Source organism: Pleurodeles waltl, chromosome 4_2, assembly GCF_031143425.1.
Source record: "Pleurodeles waltl isolate 20211129_DDA chromosome 4_2, aPleWal1.hap1.20221129, whole genome shotgun sequence".
Classification (NCBI taxonomy): domain Eukaryota; kingdom Metazoa; phylum Chordata; class Amphibia; order Caudata; family Salamandridae; genus Pleurodeles; species Pleurodeles waltl.
In genome coordinates, this window is record NC_090443.1 from 482,780,674 (window position 1) to 482,802,562 (window position 21,889).

At 47.3% G+C, this 21,889-nt stretch overlaps 1 protein-coding gene across 2 annotated transcripts in view; it reads right to left on the minus strand.

Annotated features, from left to right (window-relative positions):
• Positions 1-6,634: 6,634 nt before the first annotated feature.
• Positions 6,635-21,889, minus strand: part of HOOK2 (hook microtubule tethering protein 2) — a 223,062-nt gene continuing 207,807 nt past the window's right edge. For both annotated transcript variants that reach the window (XM_069231854.1, XM_069231853.1), the window contains one exon: positions 6,635-11,373. In XM_069231854.1, coding sequence (XP_069087955.1) covers positions 11,200-11,373 — 174 coding nt within the window. In that variant the 3' untranslated portion in view covers positions 6,635-11,199. The remainder of the gene's footprint in view (positions 11,374-21,889) is intronic.

A 21,889-nucleotide genomic window follows, 5' to 3' on the forward strand; every position in this document is an offset into this window, starting at 1 on the left:
AGCAAGAGACGACTGGCTGCGTGGATCTCCTCTCATCTTGAGCTGCGGGGACCCTGCATCACAGGAAGTGGTCCCGAGTAGTCCTCTTGGTCCTCTCTGCCAGCTGTCCTACTTTGGCGGAGGTAAGCCTTTGCCTTCCCACGCAGGACAGTACCCCGTGCGCTGGGTCTCATGCAGCTGCCAAGGCTTGTTTGCATCTCCTCGAAGGGCTCTTCAGGCGACGTGTAGTTCCAGCACTCCATTCTGCAAAGCACAGTTTCCTGCGTGGTTCTCCTGCAGAATGGGATCCTCTTTTGTAGTGCTGCGTGGGTTTCTTCTGCATCTCCTGTGTCCCCGTCCTGTGGGACGCCTGTGGGTGCTGCCGCTGCTCCTGGGGACTCTCTGCGATGCCGAGGGTCCCCTGTGACTCCCCCTCCTGGGTTTAGTCCTCCTGGGCCTTGCTGGTCCCTGGCAGCACCTAGTTTCCACCAACGGCGAGTTTGCCTTTGGCAAGGCTTGTTGGTGGAATTCCTGCAACAACACCCGTCTGCAATTTTCCTTCTGGCAAGGGACATCATTTGCATCCATCAGGAACTCTTCTACGGCTCCAGGGCTGCAGTGCTAACCTGTTCATCACTGTCAACAAACTTCTGCATCCACATCTGGGTGGGTAGTAGCTTCTACTCCTCCTGGACTCCACTGTGACTGTTGGACTTGGTCCCCCTCTCTCCACAGGTGGTCTTTCTTCAGGAGTCCACCGCTGGTTTTCTTGCCGTCTTGTCTGGGTGCCTTCTTTTTCTTCTTTTCCTCTTTTTGGGTGATTTGGGGAAAATCGAGTGTGTTACTCCTGCACTCCTGGTCACTGGGGAGGGGGGTACTATGTTACTTACCTCTGATTTTCTAGTACTCCCAGCTCCCCTCTACACATTTTACTTACCTAGGTTGGGGTACCTTATTCGCATTCAATTTTTTTTAAATATATGGTTTGTGCTCACCCTAGGGTCACTACTGGTTGCTATTTGCACTGTTTGCCAACTTTTGCTATGCCTGTTTCTGATTACTAGTGTATATATATATAATGCATTACTTACCTCCTAAGGGTAGGTTACTTTTCTAGCTTTTTGTGGTGATTTGTTCCCGTTAGACTTTCCATCCTTGGCATGGTCTCCCTTAACTTTGTGCCTCTGTTTCCCAGGTTTTTGATATGTGCTGGACTCTGTTTTTGTTACTCTGGGCACTTTGCCACTGCTAACCAGTGCTAAAGTGCAAGTGCTCCTATACAAAACGTGTCTGTAATTGGTTTATCCATCATTGGCATATTTGATTTACTAGTAAGTCCCTAGTAAAGTGCACTAGAGGTGCCCAGGGCCTGTGAGCGAATGCTACTAGTGTGCCACCCACCTAAGTAGCTCTGTAATTATGTCTCAGACCTGCCACTGCAGTGTCTGCAGTTTTAAATTGTAAATTCAACTTGGCAAGTGTACCCACTTGCCAGCCCTAAACCTTCCTTTTTCTTACATGTAAGACAGCCCTAAGGTAGGCCCTTTATAGCCCCAAGGGCAGGGTGCAGTGTATGGTTAAGGTAGGATATATAGTAATGTGTTTTATACGTCCTGACAGTGAAATACTGCTAAATTCGTTTTTCACTGTTGCAAGGCCTGTCCCTCTCATAGGTTAACATGGGGGCTACCTTTAAACACGATTCAAGTGTAGATTCCCTTTGGGAGCGGATAGACATGTGGAGTTTGGGGTCTCTGAGCTCACAATTTAAAAATACATCTTTTAGTAAAGTTGATTTTAAGATTGTGTATTTGAAAATGCCACTTTTGGAAAGTGAGCATTTTCTTGCTTAAACCATTTCTGTGACTCTGCCTGTTCGTGGATTCACTGTCTGGGTCAGTCTGACAGTTTGGCTGGTTGCACCTCTCACTAGACAGTGACACAAAGGGAGCTGGTGTGTAGTCTGCATTTCCTGATGAGCCATCTATGCTAGGAGGAAGGGGAGGAGTGGTCACTCACACCTGAAAGGACTGTGCCTGCACTCACACAATGCAGTCTCCAACCCCCTGGTGTGTGTCTGGGGCCTGGCCTGGGCAAGGCAGGATTTCACAATCAAGAGAGATTTTCCTTTGAAGTAAGCCTACTTCAAAGGGCAAAACTGGTATAAGAAGGGCACCCAAAATCACAGACTTTAGAACACTTCTGGAAAACAAGAGGAACCTCTGCCTGGAGAAGAGCTTAAGAGGTGAGGAAGAAGTGCTGCCCTGCCTGTGACTGTGCTTTTGGAGCTATCCTGCAGTTGCTACTTCTGCCTGTGCTAGAGGACAAAGACTGGAGTTTATGTTGCCTTCCTTTTTGTGAAGTTTTCCAAGGGCTTGATTTAGAGCTTGCCTCCTGTTTGAAGTCCCAGGGACAGCAAAGACTTTTCTCTGCCAGCACCTGGAGCCTCTGGAGAGACTCCTACTCTGCCAAGTGGTGCCCATCCAGATCCTGGGACCCTGAGAAGAGAAGCTGGCAGCCTAAGAGTGAGAAATCCACGCACAGACTGCTGTGTGGGGAAAAGATCGACGCAACTCCGATCTGCGTCTGAAAAATCAACAAGCCGCAGGCTTTGCAGCAGAAAATAGACGCTCGTCTGGAACGCACCCGGAAGATCGATGCCCGCGGCTGGAGAAACGACGCACAGCATCGCTGATGGAGGCTGGTGGGATCGCAACCCGCGCTGCGTGGTTTTCGGGCCATCGTGCAGCAGAATTTTGGACGCAAACACCGCTGGGTGTGTAAAAACGATGCAAGGCCTGCCCGGACCCGAGAGTGCTGACAGGATCAACGCATCGCTCTCCTGCGGAGAGAAGAAACGACGCACGCCGACCCGACTAAAGGAGAAACGACAAGGTCTCGCTTGTGAGTAAAATCGATGCATCGCAAGCCCTTTTTGACGCACACTCACCTGTGCGGGGTTATTTTTGATGCACCCATGGTACATTTTCATGCTAACAGCGTTCGCGTTATGTTTAAAATTACATGAAGACTCTTTCAAGTCCGTGACTGCTCGTTTCTGTCTAAAACACTCCCCCTTACATGAGGTGTCCCTCAGGGCTCCTCGCTGAGGCCTATACTTTTTAATATCTATCTCTCTTCTTTAGCCTGTCGTGGAACCCCATGGCCTTTCTGTGGTCTCATATGCTGATGACACAGTTAGTAGTGTCACTCTCTAACGCCGAGGGTCCCTCTCATACAAACATTTCACCCTGTTTGGCAGATGTAGCCAAATGGATGACTGAGTCCAAACTTAAACTTCATGATGGAAAGTCAGAATTAATGATTGTGGGTAATTGTGTCCCCTCCAACTTCCCTGCATTACTTCCTGAGGATTTTAATAATCTTCCACCCCCCCCCCCCCCCCAAGGATCATATAAAGAGTCTAGGCTTCTGGCTAGACCGTCACCTTACCATGGAGCAGCAATCTAAAAAGCCTGCCTCATCATGCTTTTGCCTCTTAAGAATCTTAAGGAAAATTATTAATCTCCTGCCTCCTCTTGCAAGGAGAATTCTTATCCAGGCCCTGATATTGTCACGACTGGACTATGGCAATTCCCTCTTCCTCACCTCCCCTGGCTATGTTATAAGGAGACTGCAGGTTGCGCAAAATGCGGCTGTGAGATTACTCATGAACATACCAAGACATCTATCAACTAAACCTGCTTTAGTCTCCCTTCACTGGCTACCCATAAGACATTGGATTAACGTTAAGGCCCTATGCATGACACACAAAGACCTTCATAATAAAGGCCCTAAATTTCTTAGGCAAAACACCTCATTTTACGTTCCTACAAGGCCTTTGAGATTTTTTTACTGCTTCAATTCTTAGAGGGGCCTGGAGCCAATCGATCACAGGAATAAGTGAACATGAGGTCAGTATAAATGGTCATGACTTTGCGGTCCAGCTTGAACATAAACTAGAACATGAAGCAATAGATTGGTCTTGGCTTCCAAGTGCCATTCTATCGGCTCCACACAGGAGTCTGACCAATTGACAGAATAATCAGCCCCTCAGTGGAGAGTCTTTTGCACTGTGTCTGGAACATTGAAGGATTACCAGGAAAAATTGAGGCTGAGGCCTTTCTAGCTTACGTTAAAACATTTCTTATGGTGATCCTACAAAAAACCTGGGCCCAAGTCATTACTGATCTTCCAGCTTATTTGAGTTTCAGCAAACCGGCAGTTAAAACTAATTCAATGGCCCGCCCTGGTGGCGTTCTTGCTGTATATGAAGCAGTTTAAACCTAATGCCAAAATAGAGGAGATTATTATTGACTATCCTAATTTGCAAGCAGTAACAATTTCGGAGTATTCTTCAACAAATGTATTACCCTTGCCAATAAATGCTTACATCCACCCCTCAACGGTAAAAAAGAAAGAATCCATCAACATTTTATTGGACTGACTGCCCAATTTACAGTAAATCTGGTGCCTCTTATCTGAATGACTGGTGATTTTAATATGAATTTGAGACAGGTGGTAACCAGGGATCAAATAGTGGAAACCTCTAAACCAGATCTGGCATATCCCCTTGTTTCATCCAAACAAGCAGAAGAAGAATGCAACTGGGGGACAATTTATAAGTAACGTGGAGCATCTGGGTTTAAGAGTCTTGAATGGTTGCATTGAACCTGATATACTGGCGCATCCAACTCATCTTTCAAGGACTTCCCATTCAATCATCAACTATACATTAGTGTCACTTCCTTAATTTCATGAGGTAGACTTACTATGCATTGGAAGCCGGCTGGAAAGTGATTATCAACCACAGATGTTTCAATTAAATTTGCATGTTTCCTTGCACGATCAAGTCAAACCAGATATTGGTACCACCCCCACGGCTAATTATAGAAAGCTGCAGTGGTCTATTTATTCCATTGCCAAAGTGGAATACCAAGCTAGACTCCAATGGGAAAAGTTAAGTGAAATAACTACTAACCCACTGGTACAGTGGGATCAATTCCCCAAGCAACTTCTGGAGCACCAGGATGGTGTCCACAAGGCGGTAACTGCCTTGGCCGTGATACAAACACAGCCCAGAAGAATCTCTGCTCAACCTTTAACAGTGGAAAAAAAGATGAATCCAGCTTTGAGTTCTTAAAAATAATTAAAATTTGAGCACACTGAGATACTCCCAAAATTAAGATTATTATTTTAAAAAACTGTATGAGATTCAGCTAAGTCGCAGACTGACCTATACTGGTGTAAAATTCAATTCTGCTACTTGACGAAATGATGCCAGGGATTTTAGGCGTTTGGAGACAAAGCTGCTGGGCCGAGGATGTCCCGTCAACTATGAATATTTCAGAAGCTTCCTGGTCAGCCTATTTAGAAGAAATGTATGGCAGTGCAGAAGCAACTAAGAGTTCTCCAAGAGCAGTGGCCCTAAAATTGGCTGGGGAAGCCTCATTAAAAGCAGTTTCGTTAGAAAAAGGGGAGAAAATAATTACCAGGAGTCGCTGAGATGGTGCATCTGGCCCTAATGGCTTTCCACAGGTGATATGTAAAAATAATCCATAATATTGGGGAAGAAACTGGTCACCTTATTTGATTACGTCCTTATTAACCAGGAAATTCCAGATAGTTGGTGTGGGTCTATACTGGCCCCAACCTATAAAGCAGGACAAACCACTTCCTTCCAATTCTAGGTTGACTGCTTTAACGGATGGATAAGCAAAATACTTTGCAAAATGTCTGCTGACCAGACAGATTGAGCTGATAAGTCAATTGGTGCCATTAAACCAGATGGTGTTTATCAAGAGAATTGGCACAACTACCAACGTTCAGGTCGTGGCCTTTTTAACTGAAAAGACGATAATATGATTGCTCCAGGGAAGACACCTTCCCATTTCTATTATACATTAACACCTCTTAAGGTAAATTACTGGGCTCACAAGACCTCACTCGGGTCATTTCCCTTTATGGAAGTAGAAGCCTCACACACCTCTTAGTGTCATCCTTCATCCTTGGCTTCTACTCCCCACCCTGGTAGGGCCAGTACCACCAGGGCGGACTTGACCGTCTGGCTCTGTTGAGCAGAAGGGAGTTCTTGATAAATACTAACTGGATAAAAGGACTGGGATCCAAACTTATAAAAATACCTTGTATCAAAAAGAATAGTTTTAATACGTAATTTAGTATATGTACATTTCTTTTTACCCTTTTGCACTAATTAGACTTTAATGGAAACAACGATATTAGTGGTATATCCTCATATGCTGCTAAATAATACTTGAATAAGATCCACTCCCTGCGAAAACCTGGTTTGCTAAAGCACCTTCATTTTGAATACGATTGGTCGGGCAATCTAACATGATTATAATTTATAGCTGCTGGTTTAAGAATCAGTTTATTACATTACTTATGATTAATGTCAAAGCCTTTTTGTTTCTTATACGGGTTCAGTTGTATGATGATAAGATGGGTATCCAACTAAATGATGACTGGATTTTATGATGTTATTAAATCGAGTGATGTTTTAACCAGTGATTTTATTGTATTAATATTGTACGTTTTAATTAACTGAATAAACTTACTTGCCATGCCCAACTCATGACCTTTATGGTCCAGGGGTAAAAAAAACATAAGCAGAAAAAAATAAAGACAAAGACAGTCCGAACAAATTTGGTGTTTTATTTGTAGTGCAGAAATTTGGAAAACACGTGTCACAGCCTTTCAACCCAACACAGATGTACAAATATAAAGATCTCAGCACAATGCAACCCTTGTACCAAACATTTAAGACCAATGAGGTTTTCCCATCATTTACAAACATAAATGAATCTTAATTGAGGTAACAAAGAAAAAACGTGGTTAAGACAAAATCAAAAGCAAAGGTTCAGGAGGCAACAGAATGTTGTTACACTTCAAACATCAGGCACATAAACGCCCCTCACCCTACATTAATAACGATTTTAAAAAAAACAAGAAAAATCAAGAAATGCTGACCATGACTTGTGCACAATGCACCTGGAGGGGAGTGTTTCTTCCTGGTGAGGGACATAGGGCTGTAGTAAAGAAGTCCCCACTCATTTGATCTCCTAAGTGATGGTTCCAATAAAAGACACCATAGACCCCCGTAGTCTGTGCATAATACCCACCAGCAATCCTCCAACACAGATGTTATAGGCAAATGAAGGCTCAGGGGTCCTGGTTCCCCCTGCCGCCAAAAAACCCAGAAGTTGTGAAGACCAGCCGAGCCCCTTGTGCTACACAGACTGGTCAATTGAATGATATGTATACCTACAGGTAAGTCTAACCCTTGTGCTACACTAACCTCCACTGTTGAATGATCATCCCCACTCTAAAATCAATGAGGATTCACATTCAAACGGGGAGGCTTACCCTCTTGTCTTTCAATGACCAGGACTGGTAAGTGGGGAGCTTCAGAGAACTAGTACTATACCTTTTCTGCACTATTGGATCGTGTAAATGTGAAATAGGTCAGTCTAGCTACCTGCTTGTGCCAGAGTAATTTCATAGAGTGAACTAGTACAAGTACCTGTGCATGGAGTAGTTTAGATTCCTGCATGATGCAATGTTCAAACCACTGAGAATGAGTTCCTGCATGATGCAATGTTCAAACCACTGAGGATGAGTCCCTAAATTCTGGGCTGGTCTCTAAAGCAGTCTCTGGGACCAGTGAACTAGGACCTGTAGTGGAACAGGCGAAGTTTAGCTCAGCGTGTAGCCATGCCTACAGTGGTCGGTACCTGAAAAGGCCAGTCCAGCTGCTTGCATAGTGCACTGACTCGGAGTAGTGTGAGATGCACTCTTTAGCAGATATTGAATAAAGTCAGCGAACAAATAACTTGTTCCTACAGAAGGCCCAGTCTGGCCTCTTGTGAAGCCGCGACCTGTAGTCTAATCTGCATGAAAATAATAGTGCTAAAAAAATACTAAAGTACATTGCAGACACATGCAAGTGTACCCCTGCTAAAAAGTACGCAATGTTAGCGGTTAGGGGAACTTGCCACAGGAAAATAAATTGATTTACGGACAGTACGAAGACAAGAATGCAGGTCATGCGATGAAACCCCATACTATATAAGCTCCTTTCATATTTCCAAGAGACTTGAATAGAAAGAATTTGTGCTTCCCTCAAGAGACTTGAATAGAAAGAACTTGTGCTTCCCTCAGCCTATTGCACCGAGGTTCAAGAGAGCGTGTGTGCGCAGAATGTACCACCACAAAAGAGCAAAGAGCGTGCTCTCAAGTCAAGTCAAACCGGAGTAACAAAACATGGAGAAAAAGTACCATACACAACAGGCGCATTACAGAAAGTAAATGAAATACATAAACATTCTGAATAAAATAAAAACTACTAAAAAAACTAAAAGCCCCGCAAAAAACCCAGGTTAAAAAGTGACTTGAAATTCTATATTAGGAAACTTTAAAAAAAAAAAGAAAAAAAGGGCCAGCACATGTAGGTTAGAGCGATTGATGAAAAGACAAATACAGCAGTGACAGGTGGATCCACGAGTGTCATTTATTCAGTACTCATTGGAGTGGCAGGGCTCTTTTTTGTAGTGCGCTACCTGCCCTTTCTCAATACAATTGGAGGCAGGCTAAATGTTGTGAAAATCTGTATCGTTGGACCACAACAGAAAAGACAGACTTCATACATACACGGACATGTCTATATTTGCTTATAGTAAGCTACCAAGAAGAGCAATCATTCGCTCTTATTTCCAAAGCACTTTGGAGCACAGCAGCCTGCTTTGTATGGTGCGAGAACAGGTCACCTAGACAATATGTACTCACTAGGCTCCTCTCATAAAAAAAAGCAAGTCCAATCAAATAAATACAACCATGGATTTCTTTAAAAGATTATATCTCCTTAATACATTTCATCTCAGACTAACACAAATAATCAAAAAAGGCTGCACTCATACAATACTCAGACGTGAATCCCCTTTAGATGCAGTAAAGTAACTTTACTGTCCCAGCATGCATAGTAAACCGTGGGTTCAAAAAAATGTGAACAAGTCTGTGAAATGCCACCTACACAACAACGGAGGACTACAGACCTGGATGAAGAACATGGCTTGCCAGAACTTCCCAAAATCATTCTGCGGACTGGATGTCAAATAAGCCAAAAATTATGTGGCTGTTTTTTGGGTGCGGAGGGAAAGGGTTAAACCAGCACATACTTGCCCTTTTTGTGGATGCACATAATTGTGCTTCTTGCCCTAGATAGAATGGCACCTAACAGAATTGGCCCCAAAAAGGGGGTAATCTGAGTTTATCCCTATCTGGCACCCAGGGGAAAAATGTTCACCAATTTATTTTGAAAAGGGAGAAAACGCATTTTTAAGAAGCCTTATTTTCAGATCTGTTTAAGTAAACAAACAATGCCTGTTAGAGTTTCTTCCTACTAAGGCTCATTTTGGACATTTCAGCTTCTTCATTTCCCAATTTCCACTGAAGCAATTCATCTTAAATTGGAAAGCTTGGAAACAGCCTGCCTTGAAGATTTCACAAGCTGTCAGTACCAGGAACTCGTATTGCACCAGCTGGCAGCATCAATAGTGATTATTAATTTTTAAAAAAAGTATACAGAATAACATTTCCAGAGTGTGCTTGTTGGATTTTTTTGCTACTTTTGGGCAACACTGGCAGCCTTCAGAAAATCCAATTATCAAATCACTCAAACAGCCCTTAATGAAGTCCTCGGCTTCTTGGTGTTTTAACTGGCACGACTCCCCTGGGGAGAGGACTGACAACAACATGTTGCAAGAAACTCGCCCTCTTCAATAGGAGCTTCAAAACAGATTCATTAAAATTGAAATTAAAAAAAATGAAACGACTTTTAAAAACAACTACAGGAGAAGCTGATCAGTAGTAGTTTAAAAATGTGCAAATTCCATGGAAGGCATGACAGAGTTTTGTAGTCTGTTACTCACAAACAAACCAGAACAAAGGTTACAGCCTCAACCATTTTGGCCGCAAACCACATAAGTGGGCGGAGGTCACGGGGAGGAGGTGGTTTTGGGGTAATCGCTCCCCAAACTGCAGACTTGAGAAGTGTGACCAAGTGGCACCCAGCCCTAGCTCTACAGGGTTAAGTAAAACCTAAAAAATAAAACCTACGACAGACACTCAAAGTAGACAACGGTGTTGCTCGGGGCGGCAGGCGCATGCACACCTTTAATATCCTGCAGTGCTCGCAGACTGAGTGAAGAATGGACGGCGAAAAATAGAACATTTGCAATGAATCTGCCTTCATAGAAAATTATCCAAGAGGTTACTAAAATAGCAGCGTTAAAACACTTACTCCCGCACTCCTTATCCCATTCAGTTAATTTGAATATGTTCAGATGAGCTTTTGCTTTAAGCAACAAAAGAAAACGTATTACGTATGACAAGGACGTCCATATTCCAGTCACATCAGGCTTTTTTAGTGTTAGTCAGGTGTCCAAGGGACTTTCCCAAAGATGACATCCCAAACCTGCCTGTCTGAGTTAAGCGGTTTCCCAACTTCTAGTTCTCCCACCCCCACCCCCACCCCCAAAACATACAAACATTACAATTTAGATAATGATAGACAATAAGCAACATTTTCATCTCTATAAGTCCCCCAACCTTCCTTTCCAACCGCAACAAAATGTACACACACAGGCACACCGAGCTCGTACGCACGCAAGGCACACCGAGCTCGTACGCACGCACAGAAGTACACACCATGCGCATCGTCGCACCAGCACCACCAACACGTAAAATAAACTGCTAAAAACCCAGAACGTTACGCTGTGGGGTGTAAAGATAGAAAAGTTAAAAACATTCTTTTTCAACAAAGAATTGATACTAGGAAACAAGACAAACTTGTCAGAGCAGTGACTTCGTTGTGTGCGTTCATGGCAGGACACCGAGGAGAAAGGAAACCCGTGTATTTGAGGCTTTGGTACAGGCTGCGAGAACACCATCATTGACTTTGTGCGCACAAGTCGCTATCCCGCGGGACTAGTTAGGGCACGAATGACCCTTCTTGGATGCACCAATACGTGAACTGTCTAGCATCACAGAACACTGGCTCAGTTGCCTCATTAAGATGTAGGGATGGCAGCATGAACCCCCATTTAACGCAGGAAATAGTCCCGGAGTCCGTCTGTCGCTTGCACTGGCACAAATGCCTGATGCGGGAGTCCCAGCGATGGTTGACAGTTCAATCTTGCTCCATCAGTGGGGCGCAGCTTGCTTCTCGCCAGGGGTGTACTTGAGCACCATGGACTGCGCCCGACTGAGGCGCCCGCGGCGGCCGTTGGTCGCTAGACGCTGCTGGGCAAGGAAGGACTGAGCAGGGCCGGGAGATGGTGTCCGTTCTTCGGTCGCTCGCTGGTGAAGGGCCATCCCCTGTGGAGGAAAGCGATAGGTTAGCAGGAGGTCAGGTAAAAAAGAAAGGAAAGATGCCACTCGGAAGTTAATTTTGGCTATCTTGACAGATTCCAGAGTGCTGCAGTGTGAATGCCAATGCCAGCAGGCAGAACACCCAAGCCATGGAAGGGTGAACACACTAATATAAGCAATACAAGCCTGAAGATTTGCTTCACATCCATCATTCACAAATCATATGGTACTCAAATCATAACACAATCATTATTAGTGTTCACTGTTCGAGGGAGAGTACTTTGTTATGGTTCAGTTGGTAAATATAAGCAGAAAATGCCAACCACAGACATCTTCTACAGCTGAGATTGATGCCAAACATAATACATTTTTGGGGGTATTTGCAAATGCGTAGTTGTTGAGATGGATAAGTCCCTTGTGTGATGACAGATGTACACTCCTGACCTGAGTGCCACAGCTGCTTTATTATCTGGATCAGTGGTATTGACGTTTGGACGCAGACGTACACAGAGAGAGTGTGTGTGTGTGTGAGTGAGAGTGAGTGTGTGAGTGTGATGACCTACGCTTGATTCATGGTAATTCAAACATTCGCCTGGGAGTGGCGCACCAGGCGCTACCCTGGCGCTACCCGGAAAGCGGTAGAGGGCTATTGGAGGAGTTAAGTACAATGCGCAGATACAAACCACAGACCGAGAGGGGTAGGGGTGGAGGTGGGTGCGTGTGTGTCTGTAAGGGGTGGTGGTGAGGGAGAGGGGGGGGAATCACCCCTGCCCTCCACCCCCCACAAATCAATGGTATCGGATTCCAGAAAAAGTTACCAGACTACCCCTTTGACAAAGGAAAGGGCACTTCAAAGTAGTCAACACCTACATTCTGAATTTCACCATGGATTTGGACTAAAAAGGTGGGAGGATGAGTCTTACAAGGGTTTTTAAGCACTATTCAATAGGAAAGAAGATAGTTGCTGGAACCAGGATCAGGGACTAAGGTCTGCTAGTCTACCTGTTGGGTGACGGACCGTCACCCAGGAAACCTTCTGCCTACCAAGATCAGCAAATCCTGCACAGAGGAAGAGAGTACCTGGAGGGAGAGAGGCCCAGTGGAGATCCTGCAGAAGGTATACTAGTAAGCGAGGTGTGAGGCGCCTTGGTCCGGTCAGGAATACTCCACAGAAGAAGTCAATGATTCCAGTCAGCCAGGAAAAGGGCACAGTGAGGAAAAAGACATTGGGGGTCATTCTGACCCTGGCGGCCGGTGACCGCCAGGGTCACCGACCACGGGAGCACCGCCAACAGGCTGGCGGTGCTCCCGAGGGCATTCTGACCGCGGCGGTTCAGCCGTGGTCAGAAAGGGTAAACCGGCGGTCTCCTGCCGGTTTACCGCTGCCCCATTGAATCCTCCATGGCGGCGGAGCGCGCTCCGCCGCCATGGGGATTCAGACACCCCCTACCGCCATCCTGTTCATGGCGGGAAACCCGCCATGAACAGGATGGCGGTAGGGGGTGCCGCGGGGCCCCTGGGGGCCCCTGCAGTGCCCATGCCAATGGCATGGGCACTGCAGGGGCCCCCGTAAGAGGGGCCCGCAAAGTATTTCAGTGTCTGCTTTGCAGACACTGAAATACGCGACGGGTGCAACTGCACCCGTCGCACCCCTGCAACTACGCCGGCTCAATTCTGAGCCGGCGTCCTCGTTGCAGGGGCATTTCTGCTGGGCCGGCGGGCGCTCTTTTGGAGAGCGCCCGCCGGCCCAGCGGAAATGTCTGAATGGCCGCCGCGGTCTTTTGACCGCGGTGCGGTCATTCGGCAGCGGAACCTTGGCGGACGGCCTCCGCCGTCCGCCAAGGTCTGAATCACCCCCATTGTGAAGTAAAGGCCATTGTCCTAATGCAGAAATGTTGGCGACCCGTATTAGCCAGGAAGGGGCCACTGTAAAGTTTAGACCATCATCCTTGTGCAGGTAAAATCAGTGACTCTTATGTGCCACAAGTGGGCCACTGTTAAAAAGGGCTGTTGCCCTGGATCATCGTCCCCAGGCTGCCATGAAGCACACTTACTGGTCATTGAGAAGCTGACGAGGAGGACGTCTGATACAGCCAGTCCAGAGACTGAGGAGGCCCGACATGCCGTTGGGGAAAGACCACAAGAGGTCGTGGACCCTCAGCATCTGGAGACCGGAGCTGACAGATATGCCTTGGTAGTCCCAAACTTGCCAGCTGCCATCACGTCAGGAAAGATTGTTCAAGGAAGTGAGCCTGACGACTACTCGCATGAATTTAACACACAGTGCTGCTGAAGTTGACTCTTAAGGCTACATTTAGATTTTGTCTAATGGCTGCATCTCAAAGTCACATACAGTATCGAATGGGGAATACCAGCCTCACTAGAAGTTATAGAGGGACTCTGGGATATTGTGCAGGAAAACATAAGCGCACCAACCATAATTAACTGTTGGTTTTATATAGTAAGTTCCCTCTACACTTTGTGTGCCTTGGTCAAAATACTACCTTTTCATAAAGGCAAGCAATTAACTAGACAAGGTGCCTTGAGACCGTACGGGTGATTAGCCTCGCTTTAGAAATCACTGATTGACAAAAAATACTGCGGTTACTGTTGGAACTTGGAGTCTTGTACCTGTGTATGCCTCACCCCTACGTCTCCATTCCTCAAGCAGCCCTGGGCTACTTGGCCTGCAGTACCATGAAGAGTCAAGTGCTCAACAGGGTAGTACTTGGCCCAGTTACTCTGGATCCATAGTAGGTCTGGCCCTGAGACAGGCCACAACCACCACAATTGGGCTCAGTAACCCCTGCTTGCCCTGTGGTCCTCTGAAGGGGGATCTGTCAGTAGTGATCTCGTTGATTATAGTAGTCTAAATAAAATGAGGGCACACTGAAATCACATATGTAATTAAGGGTTTGACAACAGTGGTGACCAAATGGTCTGGATTTCCAGAGAGAAAGAACACAACATACATGGAAGTTACCTAATGCCAGCATCATCCACCACATTGATATGTCCTCCTTACTCCAGTGGGGATGTTTTTTCTCTTTCTAGATGTTTAGTTCATTGCAAAATGTTTTTTAGCAGTAGCTGCGATCCTCTTAAGAGGATGCACATCTAACATGATCAATAAACAGAAACATCTCAGATACTCTAAGCCAACCAGAATTAAACAGGTCTGCAGACAGGTGCCCTGGTACGTACACTGAAGGACGCTAACCAATCAGATTTGGGAGCTCATCCATAGATCCTCACAATATGTAAACACAAACAATCCATCTGAGTACAAAATATGGCATTTTTCAAACTCTAAAATCTCCAAGCATACTGAACATAAGTACGCAAATCCAACCAAAAGGAGCAGTTGAGCTACATTCTGTCTTCATGCCAAGCTTGGTGTAAATCTGTCTAACTGTCTGAGTGAAGACTGAAAAATAACATGAGGAATTTGCATGCATATCTCCAAAAAAGATTATCTGGATTACCTTTTCAACCCATTTACTGATTTACAACTAATCTAAAACGAAAACAAAAATTACGAACTCGGGCAGATTTCCACGTCTACAAAGTTATTAAAGAAAAGGACATGGTCCAATCATATCTATACACTTCTGTAATATAAATCAACACCCTAATTCCCAACCCAGAGTTAGCTTTATAAAATCACACTAGTAAAACATTGAGTTCCAGACTTAACAGATATATATTAGAACAGATAAATAGTTGAGGAGGTGTATACTAGCATCCTTTAACAAAAACAGGCTTCAACAACTGATCTACCACACCACCGTATGATCTAATGTCTTCTCTATTTAGGTACCTCAATAAAACTCACCCATTTCACACAAACACAAAGAATATCTGTACACAAGGGGAAGGGAACACACTTCCTTTAATCCCAGCACAATTCACCCCACTGCTTTCTGGTAAATGTGGTATACTTACTTTAAAGTTGCTGTAGTTTTTCTACCAAAGTTGGGGCAGGTAGTGCTGTTATCTCTAGACTCTATCTGGGTTTAGCCCTTCATCAGTACAAAGCAGAAATAGCAGAGAAAAGTCATCTAGGGTTGCTGAAATGCAGTACAAGTCCTCACAGGTCACAGTACCACTCCACAGGCACACAGATGCATCCCATTTGAGCTTGACAGCTATTTGGCTCGAAAAGGCCTTTTGAAACACAAAGGAGAGGGGGCACACTGTCTCTCATTCCAGCACAGTTCACCACATTGCACCCTGGCAAATGCAGTACGCTTACTTCAAAGTTGCTATAGTTTTTCACCAAAGTTGGTGCAGGTAGCGCTGTCATCGTTAGACACGTGTTTCTAGTTTAGCTCCTCACCAGTAGAGAGCAGAAGTAGGAGAGAGCAAAGAAAATATATCTAGGGTTGCTGAAATGCTGCCCATATCCTCACAGGTCACAGTATCACTCCACAGGCACACAGGTGCCTCCCAAGTGAGCTTGTCAGCTATATGGCTCAAGGGAGCCTTTTAAACATAAGGTGGAGGTAGCACACTGCTTCTCATTCCAGCACAGTTCACCCCATTGCATCCCAGGAAATGCAGTACACTTACTTCAAAGTTGCTGTAGTTTTTCACCACAGTTTGTGCAGGCAGTGCTGCTATCTCTAGACACATGTTTATCCCTTCATCAGTAGAGAGCAGGAGTAGTTCATAGCAAGTAGATAGCCGAGAAAAGATAACTGCCTGGGTCATCAGGCTCTTATTCACATCCAACATATGGCCACAAGTAAAAAGTATCTAATAGCCAACATTGGACATACTATTGAGATACTGGGGGGGCGTGGCCAGCAAGATGGCCGATCGGCAGCACTAGAGGAGTGCGCTTGGCCCCGGATTCGGCATCCTGCACGATCCTGCCACCCCGGGCCCCTGCAGACCCAGCAGACAGGTCCTGGGGCAGAGAGGACGACACGAGGCGCACAAACATCCGGAGGCAAGTGCAGCGATCGTGCAGCAGGGGAGCGCGTGTGGAGAGCGCCTGACCTCAAGATGGTGGCCACGATTGCAAGTGTGATCCGAAAATCAGTCTAAGTCGACTGATTGAGGCTGTGGAGTGGCCCGACCTGGGGGGGGGAGGGTGGGGGGGAAGAGGGAGGCGACCCTGTCGAGGGGGACCTTTATGGTGTGGACACAGTTGTGCTTTGGTGCCGCACCCTCCCACATGGAGCTTGAGGTGGGCCCTCCCACAGGCCTGGAGGCCCATCAAGGTGAATTGGACGCAGCAAGGTGTAGTTGGCTGGCCTGCTGAGGTGGGCACCCGGGCTGCCGGAGACGTACGGAGCTGCACTTACAAGGTAGTTGGGGCCTGTCGCTGGACTAGTTCTGGGGGTGCACCCCCACCCCCATACAGCGGTGTTCTGACTGGGTGGCCCTGTATTGCCCAGCTCCTAGAGTGCAAGACTGGCTGGTTGTGGGACAGCTACATTGAGCTGAGAACGACGCCTGCGCTGCTCCTGCCTGAGCCGGTATTCGCCCTGGAGTGGTCCTGTGAGGGTGAGGCAGTTAGAGACTGAGCAGCAGTGCGTGGTGAGGGTATGGAGTTCGACCGCTTGCACTGTACCTGGAAGTGTGGTGCACGGCTTTGGGCTTATTCGTTTGTAGCAGGCGCTTCATCAAGTGTGCACCATGGGCAAGGACAGAGCTAATAAGGGAACACAGCAAATGCAGATGGACCAATACAAAGCGCAGAGTTCAGGAGCGAGTCTGCAAAAAGATCCCCCGGACTCCTTGGAGAAGGGAGCGGAGCCCACTGGGGCGCAAATCCTGGCTTCTATTGAGTCATCTAGTCTGGCAACGCAAACTCAGATTGTGGCCATAGCGGTCGATGTCAACCTACTGAGAGCCGATTTGAGGGTAATGGCGGAACAATCGGTGGCCACTGAGCAACAAGTGACATGCATGCAGTCTGATATGGACACACTGAAGGCCTCGGTGGCCATCCTTGAAGCTAAAAAGTGCAAACTGGAAGCACGTGTCGAGAATGCGGAGGCCAGGGCGAGGCATTGTAACCTCTGTATAGTGGGCTTCCCCGAAGGTGTAGAGGGGGCGAATGTTGAGGCCTTCCTAGAAGACTGGATCTGTAAATCGTTGGCTGATGCCCCCTTGTCGGCGGAGTTTGTGGTGGAGTGTGCACACAGGGCCTTAGCACCGCCGCCGGGGGCCCCTCCATGAACAGTCATAGCCAAGGTCCTTAACTATAGAGACCGTGACCCAATTTTGCAGGAGGTGCGCAAACATGGAGATCCTACATTTGAGAATCACACCATCCACTTTTTTCCTGATTACACCAGGGCGGTGCAGCTCCAAAGACAGTCATATGCTGGTGTTAAACGTAAGCTAAAAGAATTGGGCTAAACTTATATGTTTGTTGTATCCAGCCAAGGTGGAAGGTTCTTCATGCAGGCCACTCACATTTGTTTCAGTCTCCTGAAGCAGCGTGGGACTGGTTGGAGCAGAATGATGGGACAGGAACGTCGGAATCCCTGCATGAGGGTAGTGGCGCGAGACCCCGTGGGATTGCAGAAGTGCATACTGCAGCACGCAGAAGTACCAGACGTTATTGTGCCGGCCGTGGAAGCAGAGTGATTGTTCGCTCGGATGGTACTCAGTCTTGAGCGTAGGAGACAGGAGCGTGAGGAGGCTAAACTGCTGGTCCAAACTGTCACGTCGGAGGCATCCTCGCGCTCCGGATTCCCCTGTGTCATGGGTGGATTGTCTCCAGAAACGGAAAATGAGGACACCTGAGTGAGTCACTGGATCTTCAGTTGTGGTTTGAATCCAGTACTTTGGTTCTGGGTCTTCCCTCTGTTGGCTCTCCTCTGGCCTCTGACCCTCTCTCTCTCCTATCTACTGCTGCCTTTTGGTGCTGGGGATGCAGGGGTCTGGATTGGCGGCTGGACTGGGGCTGTGGCGGAGTGATAGGCCTGTAATACCCCCTGTTAGTTCACTTTTTGGGAACAGTGTGTGCGCAGGCTGGACGACTGGTGTGTGTGTTGCGAGTGTTGAAATGTAGTCCGGACCTGAATCTGGCTATCGAGCGCGAGCGGCGTTTGTTCCCCACTTCTGGGCACTAGAAGAGATAGCGGGGTACACACACACGATTGGGCAGACACTAGTTGTGGGACGTGTTTACCCCGGGTAGGATTGGGGAGTGTTATGTGGGTTCTAGTTGGAATTGGCATTCTGTTTTTGAAACTGTGAGCACTGTGGGCACTGTGGGCGTTCTCCTGTTGAGAAGGCATTGAATTATCGGGTTGTGTATGCACTGTGCCAGGAGGTGTTGTTTGGCGGGTAGGGGGGCTGCATGTGGGTGGGGAGGGAGCAGTTTAAGGGCTGTAGTGGAGCAGATGGAGTGGAACAGAATATGGTGGGTACCCTGACACGCATAGTTACATGGAATGTTAGAGGAGTGAATTCCTTTGTGAAGCGCTACAGAGTACATGCATATCTTAGGCAGCTTGGCGTACATATTGCACTCCTACAAGAGATTCATGTGGTATAAAATGAAGCACAAAATGTGCAGAAAATAAAGTGGTGGGGCAGTTTTATTCGGCAACCTATTCCTCCTATGCTGGGGGGAGGGCTCTGTTTGGGTTCCCCCCGGGACACCCTTTACGTTAAGAAGTCTAAAAGCGGATGTGCGAGGCTGATACATATTCCTACACAGCGTTTTAGATAGCCGAGAGCTCTGTTGTAGAAAGTTGGCTCTGTATCTGTATATACTATTTCAAAGTAAGAAATAGTGAGCACAGAGTCCAAGGGTTCCCCTTAGAGGTAAGATAGTGGCAAAAGCAGATAATTCTAATGCTCTATTTTGTGGTAGAGTGGTCGAGCAGTAGGCTTATCAGAGGGTAGTGTTAAGCATTTGTTGTACACACACAGGCAATAAATGAGGAACAAACACTCAAAGACTTAGTTTATTTTAAGAACCACAGGTTCAAGATTCACATTAAACACTTTAAATGTAAGGTACTCCACTTAGATACTTTAGGAACTTTGAATAAAAGCAATATCATATACAGTCTTTGTAAAAATGGCAATGAGCTATTGTCAAAGTGAACACAGTGCAAAAATCAACAGTTCCTGGGGAGGTAAGTAAAAGTTAGATTAGGAGGAAAGTAAAACACTTACAAGTCTCAGTTCTGGGGCATAGGCAGCCCACCGTTGGGGGTTCAAGGCAACCCCAAAGTTACCACACTAGCAGCTCAGGGCTGGTCAGGTGCAGAGGTCAAAGAGGTGCCCAAAACACATAGGCGCCTATGGAGAACAGGGGTGCTCCAGTTCCAGTCTGCCAGCAGGTAAGTACCTGCATCCTCGGGGGACAGACCAGGGGGGGGGTTTGTAGAGCACTGGGGGGTGGGGGAGATGGGGGACACAAGTAGGCACACAAAACACACCCTCAGCATCACAGGCGAGGCCGGGTGCAGTGTGCAAAGCAGGTGTCAGGTTTCAGGTAGGAAACAATGGAGGGACCCGGGGGTCACTCTAGAGGTGCAGGCAGGCACAGGGGGGGCTTCTCTGGACAGCCACCTGGGGGTCACTCCTGCGCTGAGGTTCGGTTCCTTCAGGTCCTGGGGGTGGGGGTGCAGTGCTGGTTCCAGGCATTGGGTCCTTTGTTACGGGCAGTTGCGGTCAGGGGGAACCTCTGGATTCTCTCTGCAGGCGTCGCTGTAGGGGTTCAGGGGGGTCGTCTCTGGCTACTCAAGGGCTCGCATTCACCGGGGAGTCCTCCCTGTGGTGTTGGTTCTCTGGATCTCGAGCCAGGGGCGTCGGGTGCAGAGTGTGAAGTCTCACGCTTCCGCCGGGAAACGTGCAGTCTTTGGAAGTTGCTTCTTTGTTGCAAAGAAGTAGCTGGTTTTGAACAGGGCCGCTGTTCACGGGAGTTTCTTGGTCCTTTAGTCCAGGGCAGTCCCCTGAGGCTTCAGAGGTCGCTGGTCCCTGTCTGATGCGTTGCTGGAGCAGGTTTTCAAAGTTGGAGACAGGTTGGTAGGGCTGGGGCCAAAGCAGTTGTCTTCCTCCTTCTCTGCAGGCTTGTAGGTCAGCAGACCACCTTGTTTCTTCAGGTTGCAGGAATCCGATTTCCTTAGTGAATTTAGGGGTGTGTTTAGGTCTGGGAGGGTAGTAGCCAATGGCTACTGTCCTTGAGGTTGGCTAAACCCTCTTTGTGCCTCCTCCCGGTGGGGAGGGGGGCACATCTCTAATCCTATTGGGGGAATCCTCCAAACTCAAGATGAAGGATTTATCAAGGCAGGGGTCACCTCAGCTCAGGACACCTTAGGAGCTGTCCTGACTGGTGGGTGACTCCTCCTTGTTTTTCCCATTATCTCCTCCAGCCTTGCCGCAAAAAGTGGGGGCAGTGGCTGGAGGGGCGGGCATCTCCACTAGCTGGGATACCCTGGGGCGCTGTAACAAAAGGGGTGAGCCTTTGAGGCTCACCGCCAGGTGTTACAGTTCCTGCAGGGGAGGTGAGAAGCACCTCCACCCAGTACAGGCTTTGTTCCTGGCCACAGAGTGACAAAGGCACTCTCCCCATGTGGCCAGCAACATGTCTGGTGTGTGGCTGGCTGGCAGAAACTGGTCAGCCTACACTAGAAGTCAGGTTGGTATTCAGGGGGCATCGCTAAGATGCCCTCTTGGTGTATGTAACAATAAATTGCACACTGGCATCAGTGTGCATTTATTGTGCTGAGAAGTATGATACCAAGCTTCCCAGTTTTCAGTGTAGCCATTATGGAACTGTGGAGTTTGTGTTTGACAGACTCCCAGACCATATACTCTCATGGCTACCCTGCACTTACAATGTCTAAGGTTTTGCTTAGACACTGTAGGGGCATAGTGCTCATGCACATATGCCCTCACCTGTGGTATAGTGCACCCTGCCTTAGGGCTGTAAGGCCTGCTAGAGGGGTGACTTACCTATGCCACAGGCAGTGTGAGGTTGGCATTTCACTCTGAGGGGAGTGCCATGTCGACTTAGTCATTTTCTCCCCACCAGCACACACAAGCTGTGAGGCAGTGTGCATGTGCTGAGTGAGAGGTCCCCAGGGTGACATAAGACATGCTGCAGCCCTTAGAGACTTTCCCTGGCATCAGGTGGCACCAGGGGTACAAGTTACAAGGGACTTACCTGAGTGCCAGGGTTGTGCCAATTGTGGAGACAAAGGTACAGTTTAGGGAAAGAACACTGGTGCTGGGGCCTGGTTAGCAGGGTCCCAGCACACTTTCAAATCATAACTTAGCATCAGCAAAGGCAAAAAGCTAGGGGGTAACCATGCCAAGGAGGCATTTCCTTACATCTGCCTTTTGAATATTTATGCCCCTAACACTGATGATGCGGGGTTCTATCATCAGCTCCAACATGAATTAATATCTTACACTGGGATGCCCATTCTGTGGGCTGGTGACTTTAATTGTGTCCTAGATGGAGTACTAGATAGGGACCCGCCAAAGATGAACACTAAGACAAATATGACTGCCAAATTGCGGAACGTTATGAGGAATT